At 44.5% G+C, this 12,766-nt stretch overlaps 1 protein-coding gene across 1 annotated transcript; it reads left to right on the top strand.

Moving 5' to 3' along the window:
• The first annotated feature begins 10,122 nt into the window (after window positions 1–10,122).
• On the top strand, window positions 10,123–10,791 carry LOC136481145 (scarecrow-like protein 9). Its single transcript, XM_066478503.1, has one exon. It carries the CDS (start codon window positions 10,123–10,125, stop codon window positions 10,789–10,791), a length of 669 nt encoding a protein of 222 aa, XP_066334600.1.
• Window positions 10,792–12,766: the final 1,975 nt, after the last annotated feature.

Here is a 12,766-nt window from a genome sequence, read left to right as displayed (position 1 = left end):
TCCTTGTGAGGCGGCTCTAAGAATTCCAACATCTAAAGCTTCTAAATAAGCCTCCATGTGGATTTTCCAATAAGGAAAATCATCTCCCTCAAAGATAGGAGGAGGTCCATCCCCGTGAGACATCTTTCTCTAGGCGATTAAGCCTAATTTAGTGAGCACGAGACTCTGATACCAATTGAAAGGATCAAGATGCCCAAGAGGGGAGGTGAATTGGGCTAATTCTAAAAATCTTTGCAATAATTATACCCTACACTTAGCCCACTTCACCCCTTGTGCCTAGAATGTGTTTCTATTGTTCTACCGCACAAAAATTTTGCACTCTAAGTTCTAATCCTACTCTAGCATGGCAATTCTAGGAATGTGAATACTTGAAATGAATTGCTCAAAAGTAAATGCTCAAAGTAAAGGGAGAGAAAGGAACGCGGTGATGTTTTGCCAAGGTATCGGAGAGTCGCCACTCCCCACTAGTCCTCGTTGGAGCACCCGCGCAAGGGTGTAGCTCCCCCTTGATCCGTTCAAGGATCAAGTGCTCTCTACGAGCTGATTCTTCGACACTCCGTCGCGGTGAATCACCAACAACCGCTCACAACTTAAGTTGGGTCATCCACGAGCTCCGCCAAATGATCACCACCCTCTCAATCACCACCAAGCCATCTAGGTGATGGAGATCACCAAGAGTAACAAGCACAAACTCTCACTTGACCACAACAAGCCTAATCAGAAGGGTGGATGCACACTTGCTACTCTCCTTGCACTAATGAGGCCTTAATCTTGGATTCTCACATCTCAATCACCTCACTAGGCTCTTACTCTCCTTGGCACTCTGAAGGTGTATCTCAGCTGAACAAATGGGCAAGAGGCCTTCCTTAAATGAGTGGTGTAAGTATTTATACCCCTCATTCAAAACATAACATTTGGAGGCTGAGTCATCACTCTACGGGGTGACCGGACACTCCGGTCAGGGTGACCGAACGCTTCGGTCAATTATCCCCGCCACTATGTCAGAAAGAGCCGTTAAGTTCTAACCAGACTCTGACCTGCGTCCGGTCAGCACTGACCGGACGCGTCCGGTCATGAAAAACGCTCTCTAGAACCTTACTAATGTTGACCAGACGCTGGCACCTAGAGTCCGGTCACTTCGCAGTTCAGCGTCCGGTCAATTACCGGATCCTAGCCAGCATCTGGTCTGCACTGACTAGATCCGTCTGATCAGGAATCTCCCTCTCTAGAACCTCTCTAGAATTGACCGGACTCTGGCACTGAGCATCCGGTCACTTTTTACTCAGTGTCCAGTCGCAACTAGACGGCTCCAGTTGATCAAATGAACTGACCGGACTCACCCTTCAGCGTTCGGTCACAACTAGACCAGCGTCCAGTCAGTCATTTGACCCTCCATTCACTTCTAACTCGAACTCATACGTGAATGAAGTTTGCTCCAATTGATCTTAGGGCTACTCCGAAGCTACCTAGTGCTAGATTTGACAAGTGTGCACCACACCTAACCCACTAGACTCACCTAGGTCAAGCTACTAGTCCATACCCCCCTTAATAGTATGGCCAAAGGAAAAACAAAGTCCTAAACTACTCTAAGTGTCTCTTCAACACCAAACGACACTTAGAACTAGTCCATCCTTAACCTTATCGTCCATCCTTTGAAAACCGAAATGATTTCTATTGTAGGGGCATAACAACCATGATTGCCCAATCAATTGCCATTACCATGACCTAACTTAAATTGCCTCTGCAAAACACATGTTAGTCATAGTAATCTCATATTGTCATTAATCACCCAAACTCAACTAGGGGCCTAGATGCTTTCAAAGCAGATGGTACCGCGCTAGCTCTCTCTCTCACCTTCTATTACTGTAGTGCCGTCGCCGTTGTGTCATCGGAGTCCCGATCCGCTCGATCGAGCTCACACGCGCCTCTATGCCTTCGTGTGTCTTCCCGATCCCCTAATCGAGTTCTACTTGCTCCGCTCTCCCTCCCCATGCTAATCCCGTGGCCGATGATGCCCGAAACTTCGGATTGATGAACGCCGGCGAGGTCCTCTGCTCCCCGGCCATGGCGACACCGCGCACAGCGCCGCTCCGGCGACCCTCGTTCCCCGAATTGATCTGCACCGCCCGATCTAAGATCAACGGCCTAGATTAGAAGATACCGATTCAGCTGGCTTATTTATTAAAGAGACCCTAGATTTTTCCAAAATAAACCCGCCGTCCAGCGTAGATCAAAATATGCCCTTGATTTATCTGTTTTGGCCCCTGTGTTTTTCCAAAAATGAGGCCAGGTCCATTAGGCATTTTAAATTCGGTTTTTAATTATTTTTAATATGAAATTGATTCCGACTATTTATAGAATTGCCAATGATCTTATTTTATGTGTAGTTTCTCCATTTTAATTCTGATTTGACCCGTTCAAGTTGCGTTAGATTCGTAATTGTGTAATCTATATGTTCATCCTACTGTTAAATATATTTTCAACTTTTGAAATTCAAGGTTAGATTTAATCTATTATTTTATTAAAGGAAATCTTGTTTAATTCATAACGTTTACGTTATAGCTCCGATTAGAGTGCTTTTCACGTCTGTGTGTTCGTAATAACGTGTAGAACATCTTTAAAACCTTTTTACTTGTTGTTTACTATGTTTGGTGTACTGTTCTAATTTAGTTCTATTATTTGCTTCATGTATGATTGCATGGATGCTTGTGTGGTGCTTTATGATCATGGCCAGTCGGTGAGAAGTACGTTGGTGAAATAGAAGAAGTTGGTGATCCAAAAGAAGTCTTTTAGAGGTTACAATTCAGTAGAAGAAGGATTTGAGTTTTAAGGCAAGTATAGCATGGAATCTTTCTTGTTGTCCTATATACCTTTAATCATTTAATTCATGCTGCATGTGTCTACCTTGATTACCACTAAGGATTTCCTAGTACTTTGTACCTTGTGTCTTGATACCTATGGGGTATTGCATTGGGTAGTATGATGCTAGTGCTCAATTAAAGCCATGATCTTGTAACTTGACTAATGGTATATGCAATAAACACTAAAAGATGCTTTTTAGCAATATGGAATCAGGGGGCTAGAGCATTGGGTTGTTTTTATGGTGCTCTAGATTCCTCTCCCTAAGGACTTATCTGTAAGTGATCATCCAGGACTTATAGTACAGCTGTGAGGGCTACGTGGCTCTGGCTTTAGCTCAGTATGAGGACCTTTTCTAGCTTGTTAGTGGTTACCTTTATTGGCGTAAGAATGCCTTGCCGAATAGGGTATAGTGCGGCCTCTGTCCCCTTGTGTATAGGCTACGCGTCATTGTGCCATTAGAAAGGGGGGCTCTACATCTGTTTGCAATGTGAATCTAATGGCCCTAACTTGTTAGACAAACCTTTGAAAGGCTTTATAGTGAACCCTGCCGACCTTCCTAGGAAGTGGGTCAAGAGATTTGCTACATCGAGCGAAAGGGTAAATCATGACTCACAGTGAAAGTGTACAACCTCTGTAGAGTGAAAAACTGGTATATCAGCCGTGCTCACGGTCACAAGCGGCCTTGGAACATTTACGGAATAGATGATGAACAATGAAGATACTAATGATAAAGATGCTCACTAATGATTACTGTTTATGGTATTCATTATTCATGTTTACCTGATCATGTGTTGATATGGGCTTGTGAATAAACTTGTTGCCACCCAATTGCTAAAAAAATAACTCATTAAAAGCTAATCGCAGTTAAACCAGTATCAGCCTTTTGAGCCTCATGAACCCCATGATATATTTGTTGAGTACGACATGTACTTACGCTTGCTTTATTTTTTTCAATTATTTGGATAAAAATCCTGGATGGGTACAAGATTGCTAGAGTTTAGAGAAATTAGGCTTGTGATCAACCAGTCAGTTGTCCCTGTGGAATTGGAGTCTTCACCCGAAGATCGAAGTTGTCTTTCCGCTGTTTGCTATCTAAGGTTATATTATTTATACTAGGTACGTTATATATTGAGCATTGTCTATTGATATTACCATTATTTGTAGCTATGTGAGAATTAACTTCCTGGGCTCACATATGGTGTGTATCTGATTTTGTTCTTAAAACTGGGTGCTACATATATGAACTTGTGAAACTACCAAATCAACATAAACAATTTGTGTAGGGTCAATTCCATTCAAACCATGTGTTTCATCACAATTGCTCACCATTTTATTTTGCAAACTCAGATCTGAATTATTTTCATTACCTTTTAGACTTTGTGGTAGTGCATGTATCATAGATGACACTTCTGAAATCTTACCAGTTTCCTCGTCATGGTTCATGTTTAGGGCAGGACACAATTAGTTCGGATGAACAGACACCTTCTTACTTCTCTCAACAAGTATGGAGTTGTCATCAGTAGCCACCTCTTCCTTATTCTCATTACAAACCTGCACATTTGGAAAGACAACACTAGAAGTAGAGATGAGAATGTTAGTTTTAAAGATATCCTCACATGACTTGCATTCTAACTCTATTTTTCTGTGGTGTATCCCTCACACTCGCATTGTTGATACTCTCAACATCATAGTGGGTGAAATCACGCAACTCTCTTTTGTTTTCACTCAGTTTGGCTATGTGGCTCTCATTCTCACATGGGTTTTGATGCACAATCACTTCAACATCTTGTGAAGCAACACATGCATATGTAACGCTGTCCATGGCCATCACTTGATCTTCCTCATTGAATATTGGGGGTTGGGCATAATTCACCACATCTCTTTCTTCATGAGCCTACATCACCCAAGGAACAAGACCAGAAGGTATTATCATGTTAGTAGTTAATAATTCCTCACATGATTCATCTTCTTTTTCGCTCAATTTGTGTGTATCTCTCCCACATAGAATTTTGTGGTTGGTGGCACTGTCCTCCTCACATATGGTGGAATCTCTCATTTTTTTTTCATTTTGAACTCTCACACTCAATTTTGGTTGGTGGCACTCTTTCTCACATATAGTGGAATCTCTCATTTTTCATTTTGAACTCTCTCACTCAATTTTGGTTGGTGACACTCTTTCTCACATGGGTTTTGCTGTCCATAGGACCTTCCTCGTGTCTCTTGCTGAAATTTTCTTTTGGTGGAGACACAATAATCTTCATCACCAATGAACACACGGGGGTGAAAACTACGCCCACGAGCACCTCCGCCATGCTGTCCACTATGTCCAAATAGACATTCACGAGAGTTGGTCGGGCTATGTTGTTGTGGAACCCGGCCACACACCACAGGAAGACGTTCATCAAACATCCTCTCCATGGCCTCCACTAGTGAGTTTTGTAGTTGGCATAACTCGGCCCGCGAGACTAGTGGTTCTTTTTCTCCATACTGACCACCACGAACACTCGAATTAGATCCTACTATGTTAGCACTTATGCAAGAAAAGTGAAATAGATAAATTTGTGGAATCTCACAACCTCACCTCTTACCTACCAATGCTCTTGCTCGTTCTCAAGGACTACTGCAGTAGTCCCTCGGATGTGATTGAGAGGTCACAAGGATTACGAGTCGAACGTCCCAGTTTCAGTTTTTGGCAGTGTTTTCCAAAACGCTAAACGGTAAACAGTCGGTCACCTACCGTTTAGCCATTATTCGGGCAAAACATCCCATTAAATGGGTTAAACAGCCAATTAAACGGGTAAACGGGTGATTAAACAGAAACGGCGCACCACCATGTAGCGTTTACACGGTGTTTAAACGGGCTAAACGTCCGTTTAGGCGAACAATGGTTTTTGGTGGAGCTATAGGTGACTATTCAAGGGAGGCTACGGTACTACAAACCAAGTGGTTTGATGCGTTCAAAAGATATGAAGTTGCTACTATTGAGATTACCACCAACTTGAATATGTAAATTGAAATTTGCAGATATACAACCCGCAGCACAGCTCCTACGTTCAAATCTTTTCACTTCTCTTTTTTTTAATCATTCTTTCTTCTTTCTTCTGTTTTGTCTATTTTTTTAAACACTAACAAGGGTGCGGATAACAAATGAAAACAACACGATATATGTGAAGATGGTGACTAGCAACTTGATGAACACAACAACACGAAGGTAGTAGTACTGCCAAAAGGCTATAGGATTTTTTTGTGGCCTTTTCAGTGGACTTTAGGAGATGAACAAAAACAGTAACAAATGACGTATAAATCAAAGGTAAATATGTGGATGATGGTTAGACCTACCGTGAAAGGTATCACTACCGCCAAAAGGCTATAGGATTTTTTGAGGCCTTTTCAGTGGACTTTAGAAGATGAACAAAAACAATAACAAATGATGGATAAATCAAAGGTAAATATGTGAATGATGGTTAGACCTACCGTGACAACAAAAGCTTTGATACTAGATATTAAGTACCGATATGAATCGACAAGGGGATGGCCCGATCTTCACGATAGTAGGTCGAAGAATCGAAGATAACTTGCTGCGAACAGAGGGGTAACTAGCTTTGTACCTGTCCAAGGTTGGATGCGACTAAGCGACGGGGAGAGAGGCCCTGAAACTGCAAAGACATCGACTCGATCTCCGAACGACTGCAAAACCACAATCCGGAACTAATTCACACAAAACGGTTCAGCCGTACTAGAAACCATAGAGCACAAACTAGGGGAACCTAGAGGGATCACTTCATAAGTCCAAGAAGAACAAGGAAGAACAAAGGTTTGAATAAGGCACTCAGCAGCTCGGCTGCAATATCATATAGTTTATCAAGTCATCAAAAGGTTCCTAATAGCTTAGAGGTAGGAGATATTTATACTAGGAACAACCCTTCTAGTGAGGTGTGAAAACGAAATAAAGTTTCTGAAGATAGGCAATGTGAAAGGTCACCACGAGATGGATTCCCGAAGTGGTCTTGCGTGACTATTGGCCTCTAGAGTAGTCTCCACTAATCTGGCCATAACTCCTTATTGGGAAGTCCAAATGATGAACCGTTTATTGGGTGTGAAAGTAGACTCGAAGAACTTTCTAGCCATGTGTAGCAGGCACCACAAAACTTTGTAGATTGGTACAATTTTGCACGGGAAGTTGAACCAACATTCTATCCTAGGAAGATAGTTGACCTTCTAAGTAGTCTTCACTAATCTGCTCATATCTCAACATAGGGAAGTCCAAAATACTTGTAACTTTCGCCTTTGGAAACTAGACTTGATAAGCTTTCCAAAATGTCCTCATGGACCTCCAAAGCTTCACGAAGTTGAGAGTTATGAATGTTTCTTTTAGCTGGTATATTTTTCACTATAGGTCCGATCTGATGGTCCTTTTTTTCACTGTTGGTCTGATCTGATGGTCCATTTTTCTCGGTGCTTGTCCGATGTAGAGTAGCATCCTCCTCTTTATTTGTATACCTAAGTACAACCAAAGTAGAACACTTAGGTAGTACAACATTGTCAAATATATCAAAATTAATTTTAGCTAAGAGTGAGTTCACCTCTTTTTGGACTAGTTTTGCATGGCTATGCGTAATTGGCCTTTCATACACTTGCTTATGTGTAACTTGAGTAACTAGTGGCATGTCCTCATCAGACGCTATATGAGGCCTGGCACAGGCGCAAGCCGACGGGCAGCTACCTACGCGTCTTTGGCTGCCTCGCCTTCGTCAAGGAGCTGAACTACGTCGGCAAGCTCAACGATCACAGCTCGCCAGGGGTCCTCATCGGCTACGCAGAGGGGACAAAGGCCTACCGCGTGCTCGACCCAGCGACACGGCATGTGCGCATGGCGCATGATGTCGTGTTCGATGAAGGACGCAGCTGGTCATGGGACAAGGCAGTGGCCGATGGGTCGGCGGCCACGCTCCACGATTTCACCGTCGAGTATGCGTGGGCGTGAGGTGCTGAGGGAGCACAAGGTACATCCTCATCGATGACTAGGTTTTCATCACCAACGCTGACCTCTTCATCAGCTTTGCCGTGCTCGCCATCACCAAATCCAAGGGAGCTCGAAAGCCCATCGGCGGTGGTCAGCAGCCCATCGGCGCTGACCTCTCCAACACAGTAGCCGACCTCTCCAGCGCCACAGCTGACCTCTCCGGCGCACCAGCCGACCTCCTCAGCATCTTCTACCTTGCTCGTTGCAACACCAGCACACGCAGGGCAGCTGGAGGTCGAGTACACGATGCCGCTGGAGGATGATGAAGACCGCCTGGATGCATACTACGACGATGAGCCCCTCCAGTACTGCATGGTGGTGAATATCCTCACAGAACAGTCTCCACCAGACCAGCCCGAGCGGCTCTTCGCCTAGCTACATCTGACGCACGCTGGTGAGCCGACCACTTATGTTGAGGCATAGGGTGATCCAGCATGGCGGGCGGCGATGGAGCAGGAGCTCAAGTCCGTCAAGCAGAACCACACCTAGGAGCTAGTGCCACTGCCTGACGGCCACCGCCCCATCACCCTAAAGTGGGTGTTCAAGCTCAAGAAGGACGATCTTGGCGTGGTGATCAAGCATAAAGCGCTGCTGGTGGCGCGCAGCTTCTTCCAACAGGAGGGGATCGACTACGATGATGCCTTCACTCCTGTGGCGTGCATGGAGTCAGTTCATGTCCTCCTCGTGCTGGCATCTCAAGAGGGGTGGCAAGTCCACCACATGGACGTGAAGTCCACCTTTCTCAACGGCGACCTCAAGGAGGAGGTCTACGTGTGCCAGCCACCTAGCTACACCATCGCTGGAGAAGAAGGGAAGGTGTACCACCTACACAAGGCACTCTAAGGCATGCGCCAAGCACCGCGTGCTCGGAACGTGAAGCTTGATGCCACACTCAAGAAGATGGGCTTCAAGTAGAGCGCACACGAGGTGACGGTGTACCAGCGGGGTAGCTGATGCAACGTCCTACTGGTCACATCAACGACCTCATCATCACCGGCGCTGAAGAGCAGGAGGTGGAGGTAGTCAAGGCGCATATGAAGAAGGCGTTCGACATGAGCGACCTCGGCCTCCTTTGCTTCTACCTCGGCGTCGAAGTGCGCTAGGACACCAGCGGGATCACCCTCCGCTAAACCCACTACACCAAGCGCATCCCCAAGCTCAACAGGCTGCAATCTGGCTCACACCCCGATGGAGGAGAAGCTCAAGCTGAGTCGGGAGAGCACGACAGAGGAGGTCGATCCAACCCATTACCGATGGCTGATCGGGAGCTTGCGCTACCTGGTCCATACTCGGCCGGACATCGCGTTCGCCGTCTGGTACATGAGCCAGTTCATGGAGCGGCCAACGATGGAGCATCTGTAGGCCATCAAGCGAATCTTGCGCTACGTGGCGGGCACCCTCGACTACGGTCTCCACTATGGAAGGGCTCCCGGCATGGCGCAGTTCATCGGTTACTGCGACAGCGACCTCACCGGCGGTGTGGACACTAGCAAAAGCACAACCGGGATGATGTTCTTCCTCGATGATTGCTTGTTCAGCTGGCAGTCCCTCAAGCAGAAGGTGGTGGCCCTCCCAAGCTGCGAAGCAGAGTACATCGCCACCACCATTGCAGCAACTCAGGCGGTATGGCTATCAAGGATGCTAGCAAAGCTCCTTGGCAGGAAGGTGGATGTGGTTGAGCTGAAGTTGGACAGAAACTCCGCTCTAGCTCTGGCCAAGAACCCTGTCTTCCACGAAAGAAGCAAGCACATCCGCATCAAGTATCACTTCATCAGGGATTGCTTGGAGGATGGGAGCATCAAGGCCAGCCACATTGTCACTACTGATCAGCTGGCTGACATTCTCACCAAGTCGCTAGAGAAGTCCAAGTTTTAGGAGATGAGAGAGAGGATTAGGCTACAGCAGATCACCTCCAGTGCTCGGCACAAACCTTAGGGGGAGAATTGATAGATAAGCCTAGTGCTAAAGCACTTGTATCTTATTTTTTCTATATTTTACTTTACTTAGCTTCCAAGCCTAGTATTAGGAATATGCTTAGTATCCACTTTAGTGGTTAGAATATGCTGCAGCAAGTGAGAGTCCCCCTGCCTATAAAGGGCAAGGGAGTGTCTTTGTAAAAACTAAGCCATTGCATTTCCATTCAATCCAAGCGACCAAAGGCCAAGCTGCCCTCTGGTAGTTTCTAAAATCTGAATCTGAAATCAATCGGGCCAACATTGTCCGCTATGGTTTGGGCCATGGTTTCCGTTTGTCGGACTTACTCCGTGTTCTCTCAAGCAGGGAGGGTGGCCCCCAAGAGGTATTTGTCGGACTTACTCCGTATGCTCTCAAGCAGGGAGGGTGGCCCCCAAGAGGTAAGGCTCACCAGTATTGACAATCTGCTGCCTGGGTTCCATCCAGGCCAACTCATTGAGGAGACAGGGCGCCGCCTCAGTGACTGTGCTCGTCAGTTTAGGGTCCCATTCAAGTTCCATGCTATCGCAGCAAAATTAGAGGTTGTCTGTGCCGACGACATGGACATTGATCCCAATGAGGTGCTTGTCGGCGTCTCCCATTTCTGTTTCAAAAACTTGATGGATGAGAGTGTCATTCTAGACAGGCCAAACACCAGAGACACAGTGCTCAACAACATCACCAAGATGAGGCCGAAAGTGTTCATCCATGATATTGCCAATGGATCATACAGTGGGGCTTTCTTTGTTCCAAGGTTCCGTGAGGCGCTCAACCACTTTGCTGCAGTGTTTGACGCGATGGACACCATTATGCTGCCAGAAAACCAGAACAGGCGGCTGGTTGAGGAGTGGTTAGCAGCGTGCGCCATGAACGTCATCGCGTGTGAGGGTGTGGACAGGGTGTCGTGGCCTCACAACACTACTACAGAATGGACTTGTTGTCCCGGGCGGTAACGGCCTTTAGTCCCGGTTACCGCGCCGGGACAACGATCCCGGGACTAAAGGTGGAACCTTCAGTCCCGGGTCATAAAGCCGGGACTAAAGAGGGACCTTTAGTCCCGGTTGGTGTTACCAACCGGGATTAAAGGCCCTCCAGCCGAGCAAACCTGGCGCACCCTTTAGTCCTGGTTGGTAACCCCAACCGGGACTAAAGGTTCACCCTTTAGCCCCGGTTGGTAACACCAAGCGGGACTAAAGGTTCCTTTTCTTTTTCTTTTTTTTGTTTAATTTGTTTTCAGTTCAGTTACACATATTTGTTTAATATATAATATGTTTTTATGTACGTATTCTACGCTGCTAATATAAATACACGCACGCATATAAATACATCTAATTCTCATCTCGAGCATTATTCGAATAAAGTATGAAACTATATATATTATAGATATATATGTATATATACAACACTTTCATAATCTTGTTCTCGAAAATAACGATATCAATAAATATTTAATTTACATCATTAGTTCCTTAGATCAAAGTAGAACTCGCCGTTGGGATTTAGCACTTTTTCTAGAAGATATCCTGCTATTGACTCTTGAATTGCTTTCAGATGGTCTTTTTGCATGACCCTTCGTTTCAACCATTCAGTCTTGCATTTGAAATAAAAGGAAAAGTATTAATACATATATATATATATAAATATATATATTCATTTAAAAATAAATAAAAAATGATATATACATACTCTGAGGACATCTTCGGGAGTTCTTCTTATGTATGCAGTGATAAATTCACAAACGTAGTATCCACACAAGTTATTACCTAGTTCCTGCCGCAAACACCACTATACGAGAAGAAGATTATTCTCAGCATCTCACACGTAAATTGAAGTACGATATAGTAATTAAACATGTGGGGAAGTATATATAGTACTACTTACTGGTATTTCAACTACATTAAGTGGTGCCTTGCAATCCTTACGGTGTTGCCGAATAAACTCTTTCCAAACCCTGTGCGACCAATAATGTACGATCGTTAATAAATTATGGCAAAGTCTATTCAATAATAGTTGTGCGCGAGAGATCGAAATTACCCCTGGATAATGTCTATCATATCTTGGTATTGTGCTCGCTCTTTTCTCAACGAGTCCAAGATTACTAACTGACTTGAGTTTAACTCAATGACAATGAGTATCCAGTGAAACCTGCATTGGTTTATACATACACGTACATGCATATAAGTTGTATTGATATTACATAAAATGTGTAGACTACATTATTATTAACACTTACTCAAAGTTGTACGGGAAAAGTATTGTTGTCTTGTTGTGCTGTTTCACGAAGAACTTCATGATATTCGTCTGTGCTTCAGATACCCAGTGGTCCTTGACAATAATATCGGTTTTGAATACGATATAAGGATCAATGAAGCCAACACTGGTGTCTTGTATTCTTTAGAGCCCTAACATCTGGAATCTATATATAAATATAAGTTACATGTGAGGATAATTATATACACGTACGCATGGAAGTGAGTTTATTAAATAAAAGTAAGAATCACTTACAAACAAAAGGAGCTAATGATTGATTTGTCCAGAGCGTCCAAGTGGAATAGTTGATGCAATTCTTCGAAACTAATATGTAAGATGTCATCGCCACGGAAGTAATGATGGTCTCTAAATCTGACAAAGATCCACTGCTCACCCCTACCACACGCCTGCATGTACCACTTGTTGAGCAAGTACATTTGCGTACCTAATTCATTCAGAGCTGCAGGGTTGTACAGACTTTTGCCATATTTATAAGTCTTCCAGGTATCAACTTCCAGGTTCTGGATTGGAGCTTTGCCCGTCAATTGATCCAAGGTTAAACCAGTATCTTTAAAAAAAGCATTAAGGGCTTGAACCGACACTTCTCCAGAGTTGTCTGGTCGATAGACTTCTATGTTGGAACCATATTCATTAGCAACAACAAGATTTTGTATTGGT

Source organism: Miscanthus floridulus, chromosome 9, assembly GCF_019320115.1.
Source record: "Miscanthus floridulus cultivar M001 chromosome 9, ASM1932011v1, whole genome shotgun sequence".
NCBI lineage: Eukaryota > Viridiplantae > Streptophyta > Magnoliopsida > Poales > Poaceae > Miscanthus > Miscanthus floridulus.
This window is presented reverse-complemented; position numbering and strand designations above follow the sequence as displayed.

Coding starts and splice junctions, on each gene's coding strand:
- LOC136481145 (XM_066478503.1), top strand. CDS start 10,123: ATGGTTTCCGTTTGTCGGACTTACTCCGTGTTCTCTCAAGCAGGGAGG.